The sequence below is a fragment of the Micromys minutus genome (assembly GCF_963924665.1).
Source record: "Micromys minutus genome assembly, chromosome: 11".
Taxonomy (NCBI): Eukaryota; Metazoa; Chordata; class Mammalia; order Rodentia; family Muridae; genus Micromys; species Micromys minutus.
The window spans coordinates 44,562,702-44,581,477 of record NC_137980.1 but is presented as its reverse complement, the minus strand read 5'-3'; the positions used below and the strand labels follow the sequence as shown (position 1 = coordinate 44,581,477).

The 18,776-nt window shown below is 41.1% G+C and overlaps 1 protein-coding gene and 1 pseudogene across 2 annotated transcripts; one reads left to right on the top strand and one right to left on the bottom strand.

The window, feature by feature from the left end:
• Positions 1–1,719: 1,719 nt before the first annotated feature.
• On the bottom strand, positions 1,720–3,344 carry LOC308427424 (seminal vesicle secretory protein 2-like; the record flags this gene model as incomplete). The annotated part of the gene is made up of 2 exons (XM_080925557.1): positions 1,720–3,035; positions 3,272–3,344. 2 exons carry the CDS (start codon positions 3,342–3,344, stop codon positions 1,720–1,722), a joined length of 1,389 nt encoding a protein of 462 aa, XP_080781683.1.
• A 1,305-nt stretch (positions 3,345–4,649) lies between these two features.
• Positions 4,650–17,928, top strand: LOC308427423 (trimeric intracellular cation channel type B-like; annotated as a pseudogene). The gene is made up of 3 exons: positions 4,650–4,796; positions 12,300–12,378; positions 16,929–17,928. The product of its transcript is annotated as a trimeric intracellular cation channel type B-like (transcript).
• The last annotated feature ends 848 nt before the right edge of the window (positions 17,929–18,776 follow it).

The window sequence follows — 18,776 nt, the reverse complement described above, 5'->3', positions numbered from 1 at the left end:
GAAACTTTCCCACATGTAAATGGTGGGCTTATTCTCAGAAAGAAAAAGCAAACTTAGTAGGAAATGGATGTTATATTTGTGGTTGTGAGCGCAGTCTTTAGTAGCCATTTCTCCAGCCTGAAAGTTGACGTTTCTATAGTGGTGTTGAAACAGGAAACTAACCCTCTTGGGCCTGTAATCTTTTGACTCTGTTAGTTTCTAAAGAGCCACTAGAAAAAGAGTCATGAAGTATTGTAAGGTTCACTTTAGGTGGCTCACAGGGCAACCAGCATAGTTCTAACAACTTCTTTATAACCCAGACATCTACAAATGTGGATTTCATTGCCATTTTCCTCAACGCTACCCAATTTTCTCTTCCTTTTGGAACTGCCCATCAGGAGTGTTCCCAAACCCAGACATCTGTAGGAATGATCTCAGTGAACAAGAGCAAGTGATGCAGAAAGCTATTGCTTTATTGGAAAGCAAGTGTTTGAGGAAGCTCCAGGGTCAGACGTCCTACAGAAAAGCAAATGTGAGTAGAAGGTTGTCCATGAGCCAACGATCTGGAAGGACGTTGCGGTATGCATCTTGAAGGTATCATAGACTTGACTCTGGTGAGGTGAGTCCTAGAACGAGAAGGAGTGTCAGTGATATGAGGGTAGTCAGAAGTGGAGACCTAGATGAATGGGTCTCTGCCCCTTTCAATTTTACCAAAACCGGTTTCTACAAATTGGGGTGCTCGGCCACTAATGACTTTAATCAATAGACCCCCACATGTGTTCATAGTTTTTGTTGCTCTTCCTTTCTTAATTCAGACAAGGCAGTGAACACTGTCTTTCTTCTGGGATTTAGATTTCACTCCCTATATCACAAATGACCAGCAGGAACCTATGGACCCCTAATACCCTTGCTCACTTTGAAGTCTTCCTGCAGCACAAGTACGGATTTAAAACCACACAGCCCTAAACCCTTTTACTTTTTTCTTTGAGAATCTTATACACATGCACAGTGCTTCCTGATTACCACCAGTCCAGACATTTCCTGTATCCTTCTCATTGCGATCCCCTCTACTCCTCCCTACAAGTCTGGACTGTCCATTGGAATTTAACAGGCTCACCATTGGGCATCTAACTGCACACAGTGTCTGCTCCAAACAGAGATCTTTGTACTCATATCTTCCATCTGGTGAAATAAGCAGCTAATCCTTAACCCCATGGTTTGTGATGGAAAACGGAGGCCACAGGGACTCAAGGATACTCATTGGTGTGGAGAAAGAGCTCATCTTCAATAATACCTTATATCAATATAAGCAAGGAACCAATTTTTTTTAACCAACTGAAAGTGTAAGAACAAACAAGATTACGTCATGAAATATCTATGTTAAATATAATTGCATAGGTGGTACATATTTAATAATATAAACTGTTTGTGTTCAGAAAAAGCACTGAAAGCACTGAAAAGAGTCCATTAATGTAGCAATTCAGGAATAATTGTTAACTTCGCTTGCTTACTCTGCCTTTACCATACAAGTGCTCATTTTACCAGGGGCTGCTCTTTATCTTTCTAAAAGTTTGTAATAATAATGTTTTTTACTGATAGTTAACGAATGGGTAATCAATTCCATAATGGACCCAGGGCTTTCTTATATATCACAAGTAAAAATTTGAGATAAATATTTTTCCTACTTGGTAGAAACATACCTGGATATTGATCTTGGTCTTTAGTTGGTCAGGGAATATATTATCCCTTAAGCTGAGATTGGTATAGGCCTGCCCCTCCCTTTGTAAAATAGTTTCCATGATTAAAATTCTTTTGTTGTTCTTCTTCTAATTTCTTTCTGTATTGAGCAAGATATCCTGAATAGGATTGTGAGCGTTCTTGTCCAAACTGTCGTTGTTGTCCATATTGGGACAAGTCTTCCTCGGCTTTCATCTGTTGGGTAGACTTTTGTTGTACAGAGAGATCGTCATCATCAAATTGTTTCCGCACTTGTGACATATCTTCATCCACGGCAAATCCTTTATGTTGGGTTTGTTGAGAAAACCCTTTGAGGGATTTTTGTTGGCCATAAGACTTTAGTTGGGAACTTTGAGATTTTACTTGGCTAAAAGAGGATTGTTTTAGCTGACCACTTTGGGATTTTTGTTGACCATAGGATTTTAGTTGGGCATCTTGGGATTTTGTTTGTCCGAAAGACTTTGTTTGTCCGAAAGATTTCAGTTGAGCTTCTTCACCATAGGATTTTCTTTGACCATAGGAGGCTTTTATTTGGCCACTTTGGGATTTGACTTGTCCATAGGATTTCATTTGGGCATTTTGGGACTTTACTTGTCCAAAGGATTTGACCTGGGATTGTTGGGATTTTGTCTGTCCATAGGATTTTGCTTGTCCAAAGGATTTTAATTGGGACCCACTGGATTTCAGTTGTCCGTAGGATTTTAGTTGACCACCTTGGGATTTTGTTTGTCCATAGGATTTTATTTGGGACCCACTGGACTTCAGTTGTCCGTAGGATTTTAGTTGACCACTTTGGGATTTTGTTTGTCCATAGGATTTTATTTGGGACGCACCAGATTTCACTTGTCCGTAGGATTTTATTTGGGACCCACTGGACTTCAGTTGTCCATAGGATTTTAGTTGACCACTTTGGGATTTTGTTTGTCCATAGGATTTTATTTGGGATGCACCAGATTTCACTTGTCCATAGGATTTTATTTGGGATCCTCCGGATTTCACTTGTCCAAAGGATTTTACTTGGGATCCTCCAGATTTCACTTGTCCATAGGATTTTATTTGGGATTCTTGGGATTTCAGTTGGGATACTTGTCCTTTACGACAAAGCGCAGCCCCTTTTACACCTGTTTGCTCTTGTGTCTGGGCTTGATGTGTCTGGGTCATGTCACTACCATCCTGGCCATACACCTGGTGTTGTGCTTGCATGAAAATACTTTCTTCAGCTGCTTCATCGCTTCCTCCTTTGATCCCGAAGTTGAGATGGCCCTTCTGACCTAGCATGAATCCTGTGGAGCTGCTCTGGAAGTGACCTTTGGTCCCGCCTGGTAATTGGTAATAAGAATTTTTAAGTTACACAATGTGCAGTCCTTCCAAGTCTTATTTCCAAAAATTTCTCATAAAACCACTGATGTTCCCAAAAGGGTTTTTGGGGGTTTGGTAGAGAAGAACTAAGTCTCATAAAAATGTCACCCTATGAAAGGATCTGCTTACTCCCTGAGCACCCTTAAAGACATTCTCCCTGAGTGACATTCCCTTTAGCCAACATCCCCTCACTCACCATATTGTCCAACCACAGCTTCCTGTCTTTCCAGAATGAGGAGCAGAGAAAGGATGAAGACAGAGGACTTCATCTTGTCAAGAAGGACCTTCACTGAGAGCTGAGTTGACTTGCACATTTATATCTTCTTTAGTTGGGTGTACCATGGATATGGCTGAAGCTACAAAAGGCACTGCCCCCCCTTCTTTAAAAAATTATCTCTAAATGTCAACTTCCTTCCCTCTGCACAGTTGGGGACATTGGTAATGTTCCCAGGTACTTTGCACAGGGACGTAATGTCAGAGATCTTTTTCTATGTCACAAGCTTTAGCAAATTTTTATCAGTTCTCTGACTTTATCACATACCCTTTGCAAACAAAGTGTGTTTTCTCGTGTACTTATTCTATGCATTTTCTTTTTTATAAGGGCATGATTGGGCTTTTTATTTTCAAACAAAATCCAGAGTAGAGTCGGGAAGAGGTTTTTATTTTTATTTTTATTTTTTATGCTCTGAGAATAACCTGGGCCTGATCAAATTTTCCTAGTCACAGTGTAGTGGAGCTGACACTGTTTAGTGTGCTGCCCCACAGAAGCCCATGGAATTGCTTTTTTTTTTTTTTACATTGAATTTGACATAGCCTCTCATTGACATGCAAAGGAGCAGTCACACATATAGAAAGCACAGGAGGCAACTGAACACACAAAAGCTCTGAATAGAAAGCTTCAAGAATAAGTGGATATGAAGTCATAGCTGTATGGTAGACCACTGGCCTAGCAAGTGTGAGGTTCTTGAGTCAAACCTCAGCCGTGGGAAAATGATAATTGGGGCACATGAATGTCCAAAAGTAGCTGTGGGGTATATAGAACTATAGATGTTGACATACCAATGTCTGGAATTTTCTCAGAGAGACATGGGTGCTTGCTTTTAAGATTAGTTTATTCTGAAAGCATTGACAAGAGAAGATGGTGGTAGCAATGGTTAGCTAGCTGCAGCATTTCAAGGACGGTGTGTGTGCAGAGAAAAGAGTTTGGGAGTGTATCTGGAAGGCACGGTGAGGTGCAGACGTCCAAAGGGTGGGGGAAACACAACAGTTAAGTTGCAATGATAGAAACTCCTGTTGTAAAAACAAGAGATACCATTGGTTTCCTTGCTGAATGTATGATATGGAATCCATTACAAAATTAAACCCAGTATATTTTAACACAGGAAACTCTGACAGGTATGATCCACAAATACCTTAGCAACAGGCTGTGGTAAATCCTTACTGCCACCGGTGGTGTCCTTAGTGTCCTGAGACAAGATGGAAGACTTGCCTTATTGTTTAGAGACAGCTTTGTGCCACTGTGAGAATCACAGAAAGGACTCATTGTGGCATCGTGAACGCAAAGGGACGATGCCATGGCCGAGTTCTTGGGAGAAGAGAACGTCCCTGAAGCGTTCCACTTTCTGTTCGGAACAATATGGACGTTGCTCCAGAAGGAAGACTACTTGAAAACATATTTCCAATTGTCCCACTCCAGTATCCTGGGTAGTGATTTATGGAAGGTACAAATAAGAAGTCCACTCATTGGTATATCTACATAATGGAGTATTACTCAGCTATTAGAAGCCACAACTTTATAAAATTCCTAAGAAAATGGATGCATCTAGAGAATATCATCCTGAGTGAGGTAACCCAGTCACAAAAGAACAGACATAATATGTAGTCACTGATAATTGGATACTAACCTCAGAAAGCTCTGAACACCCCAGAAACAACTCACAGACCATATGAAGGTCAAAAAAAGAAAAGAAAAAAGAAAGCCTCAGTCTTTCTTAGGAAAAAAAAATAAATTGTATACCTCTCAGAGTGTGGTAATCTGGACCTTAAATCATTAATAATCCAAGAGCTAAGAATATAGCCTTATGGCAATTTTTGGTATTCAAAGATCATTATGCTTAATCTATACTCACCAAGAAAACTGTTTCCATGTTATGTTCTGTCCTACATGTACTTCATGCTTATGGTAACTAGTGGGATTTCAATACATGCTATAAAACCTCTAAAAGAATTAAGGATTGACAAAGATATTTATATAGTGTTATGCCAAAATGCCTTTAAAAATCTGTATATGTATTCCTCTTTTTTAAAAATAAATTTGTAAGAGAGAGAGAGAGAGAGAGAGAGAGAGAGAGAGAGAGAGAGAGAGAGAGAAAATGTCCACTCATATCCTTATAAGATGAAAGTGCATAAAATAAATATACTATAAAACACATGGGTTATATCCTTGCACTCTGACCTTGTACTAAGCTCTCTCTAGCTGGGAAAAGTGATTATTTCCCTCAGAAAACTAGTGAGTCACAAAGAATCAATTCAAACATCAAATTTCTTATTGTGCCTGCTCAACCTTATGCCTCATCCCAGGTCTCTTTCCTGTGTTTTAGAAAATAATCCAGGAACTGTTTCAATTGGAGGCAATAAAGAAAGCATCTGACAACTTTGATCACATTTCTCAATTGAGAATAAATTTTTTAATAATCTCTTTTTTAAGATACAGATAAAACTCAGGGCTAAGATACGCAAAGGGATCATGACATTGATGGTCACAAGTGTACTTACACTGCACAAGCTGGAAGAGAATGCATTGGAATGGAAATTTAAGTTTAATTAGTCACTATACTGGCAAGGAATGAAAAGAAAAATGAGCAATTGAAAAAAAAACACATCATGAATAATCTATACATCCTGATCCCTGGTGAGTAACAGCAAAGCTCTTGCTGAGAGGTTTATATATGTATATGTATATGTATGTGTATGTGTATGTGTATGTGTATGTGTGTATATGTGTGTGTGTGTGTGTGTGTGTGTGTGCATGGCAGTTTCATTTTGAAAATGTTATTATTAACAAAGGTGGCAAAATTTGATTCAGAAGTTGTAAAATACTATGCTCAGGAAACAGTAATTTTCTTGCATAGGATTAATTAAACAAACTGGAAAATGTGAGATAAATCATCCTAAGGTTAGGCAGAAAACCTAGTATGTGAGTATCCTGGGATTTCAGACAGCTACCCAAAATTATCTTTCCTAAGCTCACCACCTGTGTAGAGTGGAGAAAGTCCTGAGTGTATTTTTGACACGAGTGTGGCCATATCAAGGGTGCCAAAGCCTCGGGACCATGAGAAGTCCTTCACTTGGCCCACGTATGGATGATAATGCAAAGTTGACCTTTAGCTAAAACCACGGAGTACAGAAAATACCAATTACAGCTTCCTCATGCAGGTGAGGGCAGCCTGAGACTGCTCCCCTACAGAGACCTCCCACTGAGAGGAGCTCAACCACCTTCTCTTCTGTGCCCTATATAATCAATAAATACGCTGAGTTTCTGCTCGGCTGCTGGTGAGTCTCTGTTTCTGATAACGACCCCAGTCATGTGAGTTCTAAAGTGTGCAGGTTACACAATCATCTATACCTGAGTATACAGAATCAGTGTGCAAGTATAGGAATAAAGAACCCTACTTTTTAATATGGGTGGCATAAAATTTACCATATAAAGATCCTTTTATTGTTCAGCTTCATGCTATGAAGTATGTGCATATTGCTAGTATCTGTCCCCAGATGTTTTTCATATTAAAACCAAGGTCTGTGACATTATAACAGAATATCTCTCATCTCAGGACCTCATGATCTACTTTATGAATTTTATCATCTGGATACTATACAAATGAAATGATACTATTTAGTTATTTGCTCATATCTGCCGCTTCTAATTTATTGTCTTAAAAATTCTCAATTTTCTTGTCTTATTGTAATTTTTATTTTTACTAATCATTTTATTCTTTTACATTTCAAATGATAGCCCCCTTCCTAGTTATCCTTCCACAAACCCTCCATCCCATCTTCCCTTTCTCTTTCCTCTCCTCTTTGCCTCTATGAGGATGCTCCTCCACCCACTCACCCACTCCAGCCTCACCTCTCTAGCATCCCCCTTCACTGGGGCATCAAGCCTCCACAAGACAAAGGGCTTCCCCTCTCATTGATGTCAGATAAGGCCATCCTCTGTTACATATGTGGCTGGAGCCATGGTTGGTGGTTTCGTCCCTGAAAGCTCTGAGTGGTCCAGTTAGTAAATATTGTTCTTCCTATGAGGTTGCAGTCTCCTCAGATCCTTCAGTCCTTCCCCTAGCTCTCCAATTAGGGTCCCTGGGCTCAGTCTGATGGTTGGCTGTGAGTATCTGCATCTATATTGGGCAGGTGCTGGTAGAACCTCTCAGGGAACAGCTATACCAGGCTCCTGTCAACAAGCTGTTCTTGGCATCAACAATAGTGTGGGGGTTTGGTGTCTGCAGATGGAATGGATTCCATAGGTGGGGCAGTCTCGGGATGGATTTTTCTTCCATCTTTGTTCCGTTGTTTGTTTTTTTTTTTTTTTTTTAAATTTTCCCGTCTTTCTTTTGGATGGCTTTTTTAATAATTGAAAATTTAAAACTATTTTTTGTGTGTTAGGTAGATGGGTATTTTGCCTGTGTGTATGCTGTGAATTACTTATTTTAAGTGCCTGTGGAGGCCAGAAGAGGGTGTTGATCCTCTGCAACTGGCGTTACAGATGCTCATTAGCAGCCATTTAAATGGTGACAGTTGAGTCCCATCCTCTGACATAGCAGCCTGTGCTCTCAAGCACTTGGCCATCTTTCTAGCCCCATAATGCAATTCTGAAAGTGAGAAAATAATCAAGAGTTTCCAAGAATTTTGGACAACTAACATATAAGGGGTCAACTGAATTAAGTCAGGGCAAAGACCCACACACTAGAAAGTTGTATTATTTTGAAAAAAATAAAACCCATAAAATTATATCTCTAGGAGTATAAGAAATAGATAGCTTTAGGACAATAAGTGGCTGAGATTTTTTTTTTAGCATAAATGAATCCAAAAAATTAAAACTGTATCAAATAAGATGGAGGGAAGGACCTCCCATCTGAGCAAGATGCTCATATATTTCTGTGAGGAAACCAGGTAACTGCGTAGAAACACACTAGCCTGTGCCCTGTTCATTCACGCTCCCTAATTTCCTCTACCATGGACACACTGATAAATTGAGGGCTTCTACCTATTTTAAACACACGGTTTAAGCTTATCTTAAGAGGTAGGCTTGCAGTAACTATTGTAACTCCAGGGTTCTCCCCCCACCAGAATGTCCACGCAGGCAACAGGAAAACTCCAGTTGTGGACAAAAGAGCCACACTGATAACCAAGGAGGGGATACACATGTGCTGTTGACACCTTTCAGATATTGATCACTACAGGTACAATAACTCTAGGTGTTACTTATCATACGCTTTGCTCAAATCACGCAAAAACGATGACAGACAGGAGACTTTCCCCAGATGCAGCACCCTCAGCTTCCACCCAACCTGTGTCCTGGGAGGTCCTGCGGTCAGGCATGTCCATTTCTGACAGGACATACTATCTGAAGCTAGCTCTGGCCTAGCCATGTCCTCTGCCATGTATTTTGCCTGTGAGCCTGTGATGGAAACTTGGAACTGTAAACTGAGAGACAAGCTAGGTGGAGTTTAAAAGACACTTGTTACAACTCTTGATAAGCCCATTGCAGGTGTAGACCCCTTCCATAGCCCCAAGAGTTGAATAGTAGGAGGCACTTAGACCCCGTGGAGATATAACCTATACTGTAGTGTTACACAGTCACTTCTGTGGGTGAGAACTGCCAAGCTCTCTGAGTTCCAGTTGAGCCATGGTTTGGATCTGATGTGTCCTGAGCAGGGTTCACATATGGCAAGCTTGACTCTCACCTTGAGGATCCCATCACTAAGAAGGGGTTGTATTTCAATAACTCTGACATCATCAACAGATTGACCCACTGGTAACTTAGTTCCTTGACAATATTATTGGGAGGTGATGGAAAAGAGGAAGTGGGTCCCTTTTAGAGGAAGCGACCACTGCTGGCATGTCTTTGGAGAGTATATCTGCCCCTCTTGATATTTCTCTTCCCCTCTGCTTACTGGCCTCACATTGGGAGGAGATTTCTCCATCACTTACTTTTGCCACCATGATGCCCACCACAGGCCCATTGCAATGAAGCAAACCAGTGGTGGACTGAAGCCTAGGTTGAAACCACAGGGCAAAACAAAGCTTTTTCTGTTTTAAGTTATTTGTGTCAGGCTTTTTTTCGGCAGAAGGAAAAGCTAATGACCACAGTAACTTCTCAGGGATTTTCCTTTCTTCTTGGGATCCACCCTATTGTCACCTACTGCTAGCTACACATGACATTTGGGTGTGTGTGTCTGAGGAAACACGGGGCCGCTCTGGTGACTGTCCCTCTTCCTCCTCCTTCCCCTTTACTCAGTGGGAGTTTAATTTCCTCAAAGTTCTTCCTCCACAGTCTAAAGGAAGTTTCTGCAGGACTTTAAACTGGAATGGCCAGCTCACAGCAGCTCTGAATCCTGAATCCCTTAGACCTAACCCATGTTGAGTCCAGGGCAGGAGCTTTTAGACACATTAATGTACTTTTCCATGAAATTTGCACAGTTTAGATCTTTATATTCTTTTTTAAAAAAAGATTTATTTATATGAGTACACTGTAGCTGTCTTCAGACACACCAGAAGAGGACATAAGATTCCGTTACAGATGGTTGTGAGCCACCATGTGGTTGCTGGGATTTGAACTCAGGACCTCTGGAAGAGCAGCCAGTGCTCTTAACCGCTGAGCCATCTCTCCAGCCCTCTTCTCTCTATTCTTAAAGAAAGAACCATACTGTTTGTTGCTCTAAGAGGAAAGAAAATTGACAAAAGTACTTTAAAATTATCCTTTTCTTCATTGTTGCAGGATAGTTCTTTCCTTTGAGTAGCAAGGAGTCATGTTTGCAGCTTGTTCTTTAAGCTTGCCCCTTCTTCTTTCACACCGTAAGCTCTTTCTATATGAACCCCTTCATTTTCTATGCTGGTGGGTTTCTTTCTCCCATCTCTTTTGTTACTTTCCTTAATTAAATTTATTATTGATAGCATCATTGATGTCATTGTTTTACAAACCGCGAGCCCCTTTGTGTTTTGTGTTTTTGGTACAGAGGATTGGACAAGGATTTTGTTTTCTGACCCACAAGTGAGATCGACATTATCCCATCATTTTCATTATTACGCTCAGTAAGAACTCCTTCTTGGAAAGTACCGAGATCACAAGGCACCATGGTCCATGTCTGATGCGTACTCTCCCATCCTAATCTCCAAAGCCTGCACGGGGAGAATGGAACAGGATTAGACAAGACTCCTCAGAGACCACGTAGCTCTCCTATATCAGACTTGACAATCTGGTATTTTTATCTGTGTTCCTTCTTCTTCAGCACAGTACAAAAGAATGGATTTCATTGTGACATTTCCTTATGTGACATTTCAGGTACTTGGCTCATACTCACCCTCCTCTTAACCTTGTTTTGTTCTCTCTCCACCTCTCACAGGTCACCATCCTTTACCTGGAGTCTCTCTTTGGTGCTTATATGTACATCTGTGTATAAAATTCTCAAAAAAAAAAAAAAAAAAAAAACAATACCAAAAAACCTCATGGTACTTCTCACTGATGTGTATCTCCGATGGCTAAGGATGGTAAACATTTTCCACTTGTTTGCTGGCCAGTTTGTCTTCATCTTAAAAGACAAAGTCAAAGTACTTGCTCTGTTTTATTTGTAATGATGTGTACCTGACATGTGATGGGTACCCTGTATACATGGAAGGCCCCAGAGGTCAGAAAGGGGAGCCAAACACCCAGAACTGTAGGTGTCTGTGTGGGAGAAGCTCTTATGTGTTTGTGGGCCATTGTTCTGGCCCCTCTACTTCATCTTTTGAGAAGTGTCTGTCCAATGGGTTTGCCTGTTTACTGACTGGATGATTTAGGTCTTAGGGTTGTATTTCTCTGTGTTAAGCACCTTCTAAATAGAAATTTCCCCCAGAGATGTAGCTGGTAAGAACTTTCTCTTTTGTATGTTGTTTTTCACCGTGAGTATTAGTTATTCTGGTCTGTGGAATGTTTTTAACTTGATACAATCCAAGTTGTCATTTCTTGCTCTTCTTTCAGAGCTGTTGGAGCCCCCTCCAGAGTGCCCCTTTCTGTGCTCACACATGGAAGCTTTTTACTCTAGCAATTTTGAAGTTTCACATTTTACATCACGGTGTTAGATCCATTTGGAACTATTATTTATTATTCACCTGCCTAAAAAAAAAAGCAGCATACAGAGGCTGAAGAGATAGCTCAGTGATTAAGAGAACTGTCTACTTTCTCAGAGGAACTGGGTTCAATTCCCAGCACCCATGTGGTAGTTCACAACTATCTGTAACTCTAGTTCCAGGGGCTCTGACACCCTCACACAAACATACATGCAGGCAACACAGTAATGCACATGAAATAAAAACAACATTTTAAAAGTAGCTCGCAGTATGTTATGCTTCATTTGGCCATTGCATTTCTGTTTGTGGTGTAAGAATTTTAATTCCTCTTTTCTTAGCATCTAACCATTAATGACAGACACATAAACGGTTAGTGTAAAAGCGCTTATATTTGTCACTACTGAGAAATAAGATATTTTGTGAATTCAGTTATTTGACATTTTTATGCATGTATAGGATATTTTCTGGCTACTTCTCTCTATACCCCTCTCTTATCGACTTTCCAAGTTTATCAACTCCTTCCCCTATTTAAAAGTCCTTTTCATGGATTGGTTTTGTTCTGTGACCCACTGAGTTTAGCCAGATAACCACGCATGGGATTGGGATTATCTACTGAAGCCTGCTGGGGTCATCAGGAGCTACAGGACTGAAAGCAGTGAGGTCCCCTTTCCTTTAATCTACACAGAGAAAATGGTTCAGCAGTGAAGGACAGGACCCTATGAGTTCCTCCTACAACCCTTTCCTGGCTGTTGATGGGCTGGTTCTTGGGCAGGCCCAGTGCAATCATTCATAGTTGTTCAGAGTTTATGATCGCAATGTTTGTATATTTTCTAAAAGAAGACATTTATTAGCTCTTATCCCCATCTTCCGGCTCTTATTGTCCTTTCCTCCATCTTCCACAGCATTCTTGGAAACTCGGAGTCACCAGGACAAATCCTAGAGGCTTTGCCAATGCTCTCGGTTACTATCCAGAACTTGGTGGTAAGGCTCTATGCTGAAGATGCTCCATTCTTGAGTCAGGGACGTCGACAGATGAATAGCTGGAAGTTTTGGGTTTTGTTTGTTTGTTTGTTTGCTATTGGCAGAAAAAAAAAAACAACATTGTTACCAGCAGTGAACTCTGAAACCTTCAGTAACAATTACCCAAGCAACATGTACCCGACAGTGTTATACAGACAGGAATGTTATCAGAAAAACCCACCACTTTCTGAGTGAACTTAAAGCCGGCTTCACAAAATAGACCCTCCTCCCAGTTTTTATCATTATACCTGTGGCTCAGTGAGTTTCTCAACCCTCAACAAAGAAGACCTTTTTACAGTAGGAGATTGTTGATACAGAGAGCCACAACCAGTCAATGTGCAGAGAATAAGAGAAGGCAGAGTTCTTAAATGAGGTAGCTACATCCCACCTCCTACCTCAACAGACCTGGGAACATCTTAGAAGAAGCAAAGGAAAGATTGGAAGAGTCAAAGATAGTAGATATCTTCTGTGAAACAGTTTTTGAAAGGCACGACAGTCTGATGCATGTATGAATTCACAGCAGCTGTGACCACATGCATAAAAGCTACAGAGGACCAAACCAACCAAAACCCCAGCATGCAGTGGGGGAGGAGTTATTATGCCCACTCTTGAATAAGCAACTATTGCTAATTGATGGCTGCAAGGGGGCGGGGATAAGAAAGTTTCTTCAAGGATGCAGTGCCTGAGAGGCGAGCCCATGCTGCCTGCATTAGATCATCCTTCACCTGTGCACTTTAAATGGACTCAGTGTGTTTTTAAAAAGAAGATGTGAAGTTGGGAAGAAATGATGGAATTAGGTATAGAAATTGAAGTAAAAATAAAGGGAGTTGGATTTAAGCAAATTCATTGAATATACACACACATTTAAGGATTCCAGTGATAGCTGTCTGAGTCACACTAGTGTGACCTCACTTGTTGAGGACAGACGATCTCAACCACCTCATTGCTAACTACTTTCTAATTTTTACATTCTAGGTCTTAGAAGTCCACGTTTAATTTGGCAGGGAATCTAATTTAAGATATAATCATTTGTATCCATATTGGCTTTCTGATATGTAAGATAGGTTTATCCCATCCCAAAAACTTGAAAAGTCTGTCTTACCTCACCCTTGGCTGTAATTGGTTGTAGCATCCCTAATAATGAGAGTGGTTTGATATAACTCTGTGTGCCCACATACATTGCCTGTTACTATCAGCTCTGTAACTGGACTTCAGACACCCTCAACAAGAGGGAAACCATAGCTGGTACTGAAAACCTAGCCAACAGATTAAATGTAGTCTTCAACCCTCATCAAAGAAATTTACCTTTGCAATGGATGGAGACCATTACAAAAAAAAAAAAAAAAAAAAAAATACAGCCACTCAAAATTCAGAGTTGTAGACCCCAGTCCCAATGGGTACATCTACAAAACAGCTCCTACACCCAAGACTCAGGGAACAACACCAACAAGGGCTGGAAAGGTTGAAAGAGCTAGAGGATCAGAGTTTGCTGTAAGACTTTGCCTCCTAGTAATGCCAAAAGCTATACCCGGAAGCTCTCACCAACACGACTGAACAACAAACCTGAGCTGAACAAGGAAAATGATCACATGCCAAAGTAGACAGAGAAAGTCCTGGAAGGCCTTGACCTTGAAAACAACTACAGGTAATTAAGGAATGCTGGGAGTGGGTTGAACAGGCTTCCCCAAGGAAGAGTACACCAACTGATTATCTAATACCAAAGGGTCAGCCCTGAAAACCTGTATACAAGGAACATTGTACAGACGGGGCAGATTATACTTAGAAGTATATAGACTATAGAATGTATTCATACCTATATGCACAACAACAATTAAGGAAGTAAGAGGCTATGAATTTGAAAGAGAAAAGGGGTATATGGGAGAGTTTAGAGGAAGGAAAGAAAAGGGGAGGGAGAAATAATTACATTATATTCTCAAAAATAAGAGAACTTAATATCATCTACACAAGAAATCTACTTCTACCATAAATTTGAGAGACATATTGGACATGTGTCCACTTCAAATGCAGAAATTACAAGCAAACTAACTCACAGCTGCCAAATATCCAGACTTCCAAAGGAGGAACACCACAGTGTTCTGAAGGTCCTAAAGCCCCAAAGAAGACTGTTTTACTATGGGGCTTTATTGAGTCACCTCACTACCCCTCCTAACTTCACATCCTCTTTTTTAATAACTCGTTGATTCTGTACAATCATTCACTAGAGTGTGGTTGATCTACCAGAGTCCACACTTTTAAATAAATCTCTCTTCCCCCAAAGCCAGAAACTGTCCCTAGCTCCTCAGAAGACTCACTGATCTTGCTCAGATCTTGTACAGGCAATGGCAGCTGTGGTGGGTTCATGGGTTCAGTGGTCCCATTATGTCCAGAAGACAGGGTTTTAGTATAATCCCAAAACCCAAAGACCATCTTTGAAAGTGGAAGGAAGAGGGACAGAAAGATGATAAAACTGGAAGTTGAGGAGGACCCAAGCAATGTCTCTGTTTTTGTGCCCTGTTCACTGGACACAGGAGATAGTGTCACATCCTCTGAAGCCATGGCTAGGGAGTGCCTGCTTCTGTAACTACAGAGGGTCACATTTTCTAAAATCAATGGGGCAGTGGCTCTGACTTGGGACTGTGTCATCTGAGGCAGGTGTGTTGACACAGAAAAAGTCATTTCAAAAAGATTCAGATATCCCCATGAAGAAATAAATCAGTCAATTCCTGTCATATAATCACAGAATGGGGACCTCATCTCAGCCAACAGATATGAAATGGGGCTCAGGATTGCTACCTGAACTTTCCCCATATGGATATAAACCTGGAGATCGAGATGGCTGTCACTGATGACAGGTGGCGCCTGTGGCTGACCCGGAACTGAAGTAGCATCTTTATCCTTCCATGTTATCTCCTGATCCTAAAGACTTTACCTTCTCCGGAAGCTTCCTACATACCAGAAAGCAGATCATTTAGGCAGCAAAGTTTTCATGGGACACATATTCTCAGCTGTTATAACTAGTCCTCTGGTCTGTCTTTCCAAGATAACTTTTTTTTTAATTGAATATTTTTTTTTATTGTTTGTTTCAGTTTTAATTTTTTTCTTTTATTGGATTTTTAAACATTTATATTTCAAATGTTATCACCTTTCCTGGTCCGCCTTCTGGAAACCCCCTATCCTATCCCCCTTCCCCTGCTTCTGTGAGGGTGCTCCCTCACCCACCCACCCACACCCTCCTGCCTCCATGCCCTGGCATTCCTCTACATTGGGGCATCAGGCCTTCACAGGACCAAGGGCCTCTCCTCCCACTGATGCCCAACACGGCCATCCTCTGCTACATATGTGGCTAGAGCCACAGGTCCCTCCATGTGTGCTCTTTGGATGATGGTTTAGTCACTGGGAGCTCTGAGGTGTTTGGTTGGTTGATATTGTTGTTCTTCCCCTGGGGTTGTATAATGAATTCTAGTCATTTTCACAGCACATTCTTTCCACTCCCTCCCGTCCTCCCTCCCTGAAACCTTTTCTTTAAAACAACAACAACAACAGAATAAAACAAAAACAAAGCTCCGTACCTATCTATGAATCCACACATTCCCAGGTTGGGATCAAACTTCTGTCCATTTGGCACAAAAACTTTTATATATACAAATATCCTAACATTTCAGATACTTTTCTATGATTTTTTAATTAGTTGATTGTAATATACAGCATTTGTGTTGTATAACCATTTACTTTGACTCCTGTTTTGAACCTTTGATTTATTTCCAATTCTTTGTGCACCTAAGTACTTTTGGGGAGCTCCACTTGTTACAAACCATTCTCAGGACTGAAATTACTGGGACCGAAGGTATAAACATTTTTATGTTTCCTATTTATTACAACCTATCACAATGCATATTTTATCCCACCAGGGTAATCTGACTTTTGAAAATGAATGGAGGGTGTAGTCTGTATTTTATTTATTAATTTTAATTAATTTTTTATAGTTTCTCCTCCCTCTACTCCTCCTAGTTCCTCCCCATCTTCCCTCCTCCCTGGATCCACTCCATTTCTGCCTCTTATTAGAAAAGAACAGAGATAACAACCCAACATGACAAAATAAAATACAATAAGATGAAACAGGAGCTATCGTATTCAAGTTGGACATGGCAACCCAGCGGGATGAAAAGAGTCCCAAGAGCAGACACAGAAGTCTGAGACCCACTCATTCTTAGTTAGGAGTCCCACTAATAAAGTAGGCTAAGCTGCAGTACATACGCACAGGGCCTGGTGCAGGGCGGTGTAGGCCCTGTGCTTTCTGCTTCAGTCTCTGAGCTCATAAGCACCTTGCCTAGTTGATTCATAGGGCCTTATTCTCCTAAAGTCCTCTATCCCCTCTGGCACTTACTTATCTTTCCACCTCATTTTCCACAGGATTTCCTGAGATCCTAGGGAAGGGATTTGATAGAAATCTTCAACTTAGACTTTCTCTCTATATAACGTCTGGGTGTGACTCTCTGCATCTGTTCCCCAAGATGACCTTAAAAAAAAACACACTCCTTGGCGGCCTCCCTTCCTCCACCCCCGCCGCCCGGAAGGGAACCCGCAGCAACCACCGCTGCTGGGGCGGGCGGGGTCGGTAGTCCTCACGCTGTACCCATGGGATGATCTGACTCTGGCCTTCTCCCGCACGTCCATGTTTCCCTTTTTTGACATCGCCCACTACCTGGCGTCGGTGATGGCGCTGAAGCAGCGGCCAGGAGCGGTGGCCGGGGCATGGAATAACCAAACCTCTGTCCAGCTGGTTGAATGCTTTGCTCCATTGCTTTGGCGGAGGAATTTTGTCCTGTATCCTGCTTGCAGAGAGAGCCTCCACTGAAGTTCCTCACAAACCACACTAATATTTTACTGGCATCTTCAATCTGGTATATTGTATTCTTTTGCCCACGTGACCTAGTTTCCCAGGGCTATTCATATCAACCTATTAAGCTCCTGGCTGCGGGAATGAAGGAAGTGACCAGAACTTGGAAAATCGTAGTCGGAGTCACGCACGCTAACAGCTACTACAGAAGTGGCTGGATAGTCACGATTGCTGTTGGGTGGGCCCAAGGTGCAGGTGGTGCTCTTATCATAGTTTGTGAATAGTTGTTAAAAGGAGACTAGAAACCAGAAAGTGATGAATGGCTGAAGATGTCCTCCCCTTGCAAGGTAACCCTGCTGGGGTCAATCATGTTCACTTTCCAGCACACCAGGCATCTGGCAATATCAAAGCATGAGCTCATGTTCCTTTACACCATTTTCCTCGTGACCATAAAGGTAAGCATGATGATGAGAAAGAATGCTGCTGTGACTCTCACGCCCTTTGAGGACACCTTGACTCGGATACTATTTAGCCGGCAGCAGCAGCAGCAATTTTCATTGAATGACAAGAAAGCTGAAGTCAAACCGTCTTCCAATGGTTCTGCCTCAACAGCATGTAAGCCAGGCATAGAGCCTTTAGGTGGTGCTAAGAGACAGGCCAAGAAAGAAGACTGAGGATTGTCCCTGAGCTTCGGAGGCAAAAAGAAAAGAGTTACTTATCTCTCAGAGTATGGTCGTAGTTCTGTGTAAATGATGTGAAATAAGGCTTATTTCTAGGGACGGAGGAGACAAAAGGAAGAAGTGCTTTGTTTCAGGGACATGGCTCCCTCTGCTGATCTTGGGGTCAGGAGTGTATCATGTGAATTAATTTTTCTGGTGAAAGAGATTCTCATAATTATTTGAATAGTTATATATTGATAAAAGAATAATTTTTAAATGTTAGAAAAAGTTCACTTGTTATTGCAACATTCTAAAAATTTAACACAAAAATTCAGTATTTTTTTACTTTTTGAATAACTATAATTGTGTTTTAATTCTGCAGAATTAAACTTTTACTTCATATTTCCAGTGTAAGACATGTATATAGAAGACAATTCCTATTTAATTTTGAACATGGAGCACTTTTTCTAAATACTTTTTGACTTTAAATAAACTAATAATAGTGTATAAAAAAACCCCACTCCTTGCAATGATTAATTTGAAACATCAACTTGATATAACCTAGATTCACCCAAGAGTCTCAAAGAGGGATGATGTAGATCAAGTTGTCCTCTGAGGATGCTTGTAGGGGATTGTTTTGATTATGTCTAATGTGGGAAACTCTGGCCCATTGTGGGTGGCACCATTCCCTAGGTTTGGATCCTGGATGGTAGAGTAGAGAGAGTAAGAGCAGAAAAAGCAAGTGAAACAGTAAGCATACGTGCATTCATTTCTTTTGGGTCCTGACTGTGGATAGACTGTGACTTGTTGCCTTAAATTCCTACCTTGGTTTTTCCACAATAATGGGCAGTAGCCTAAAACTG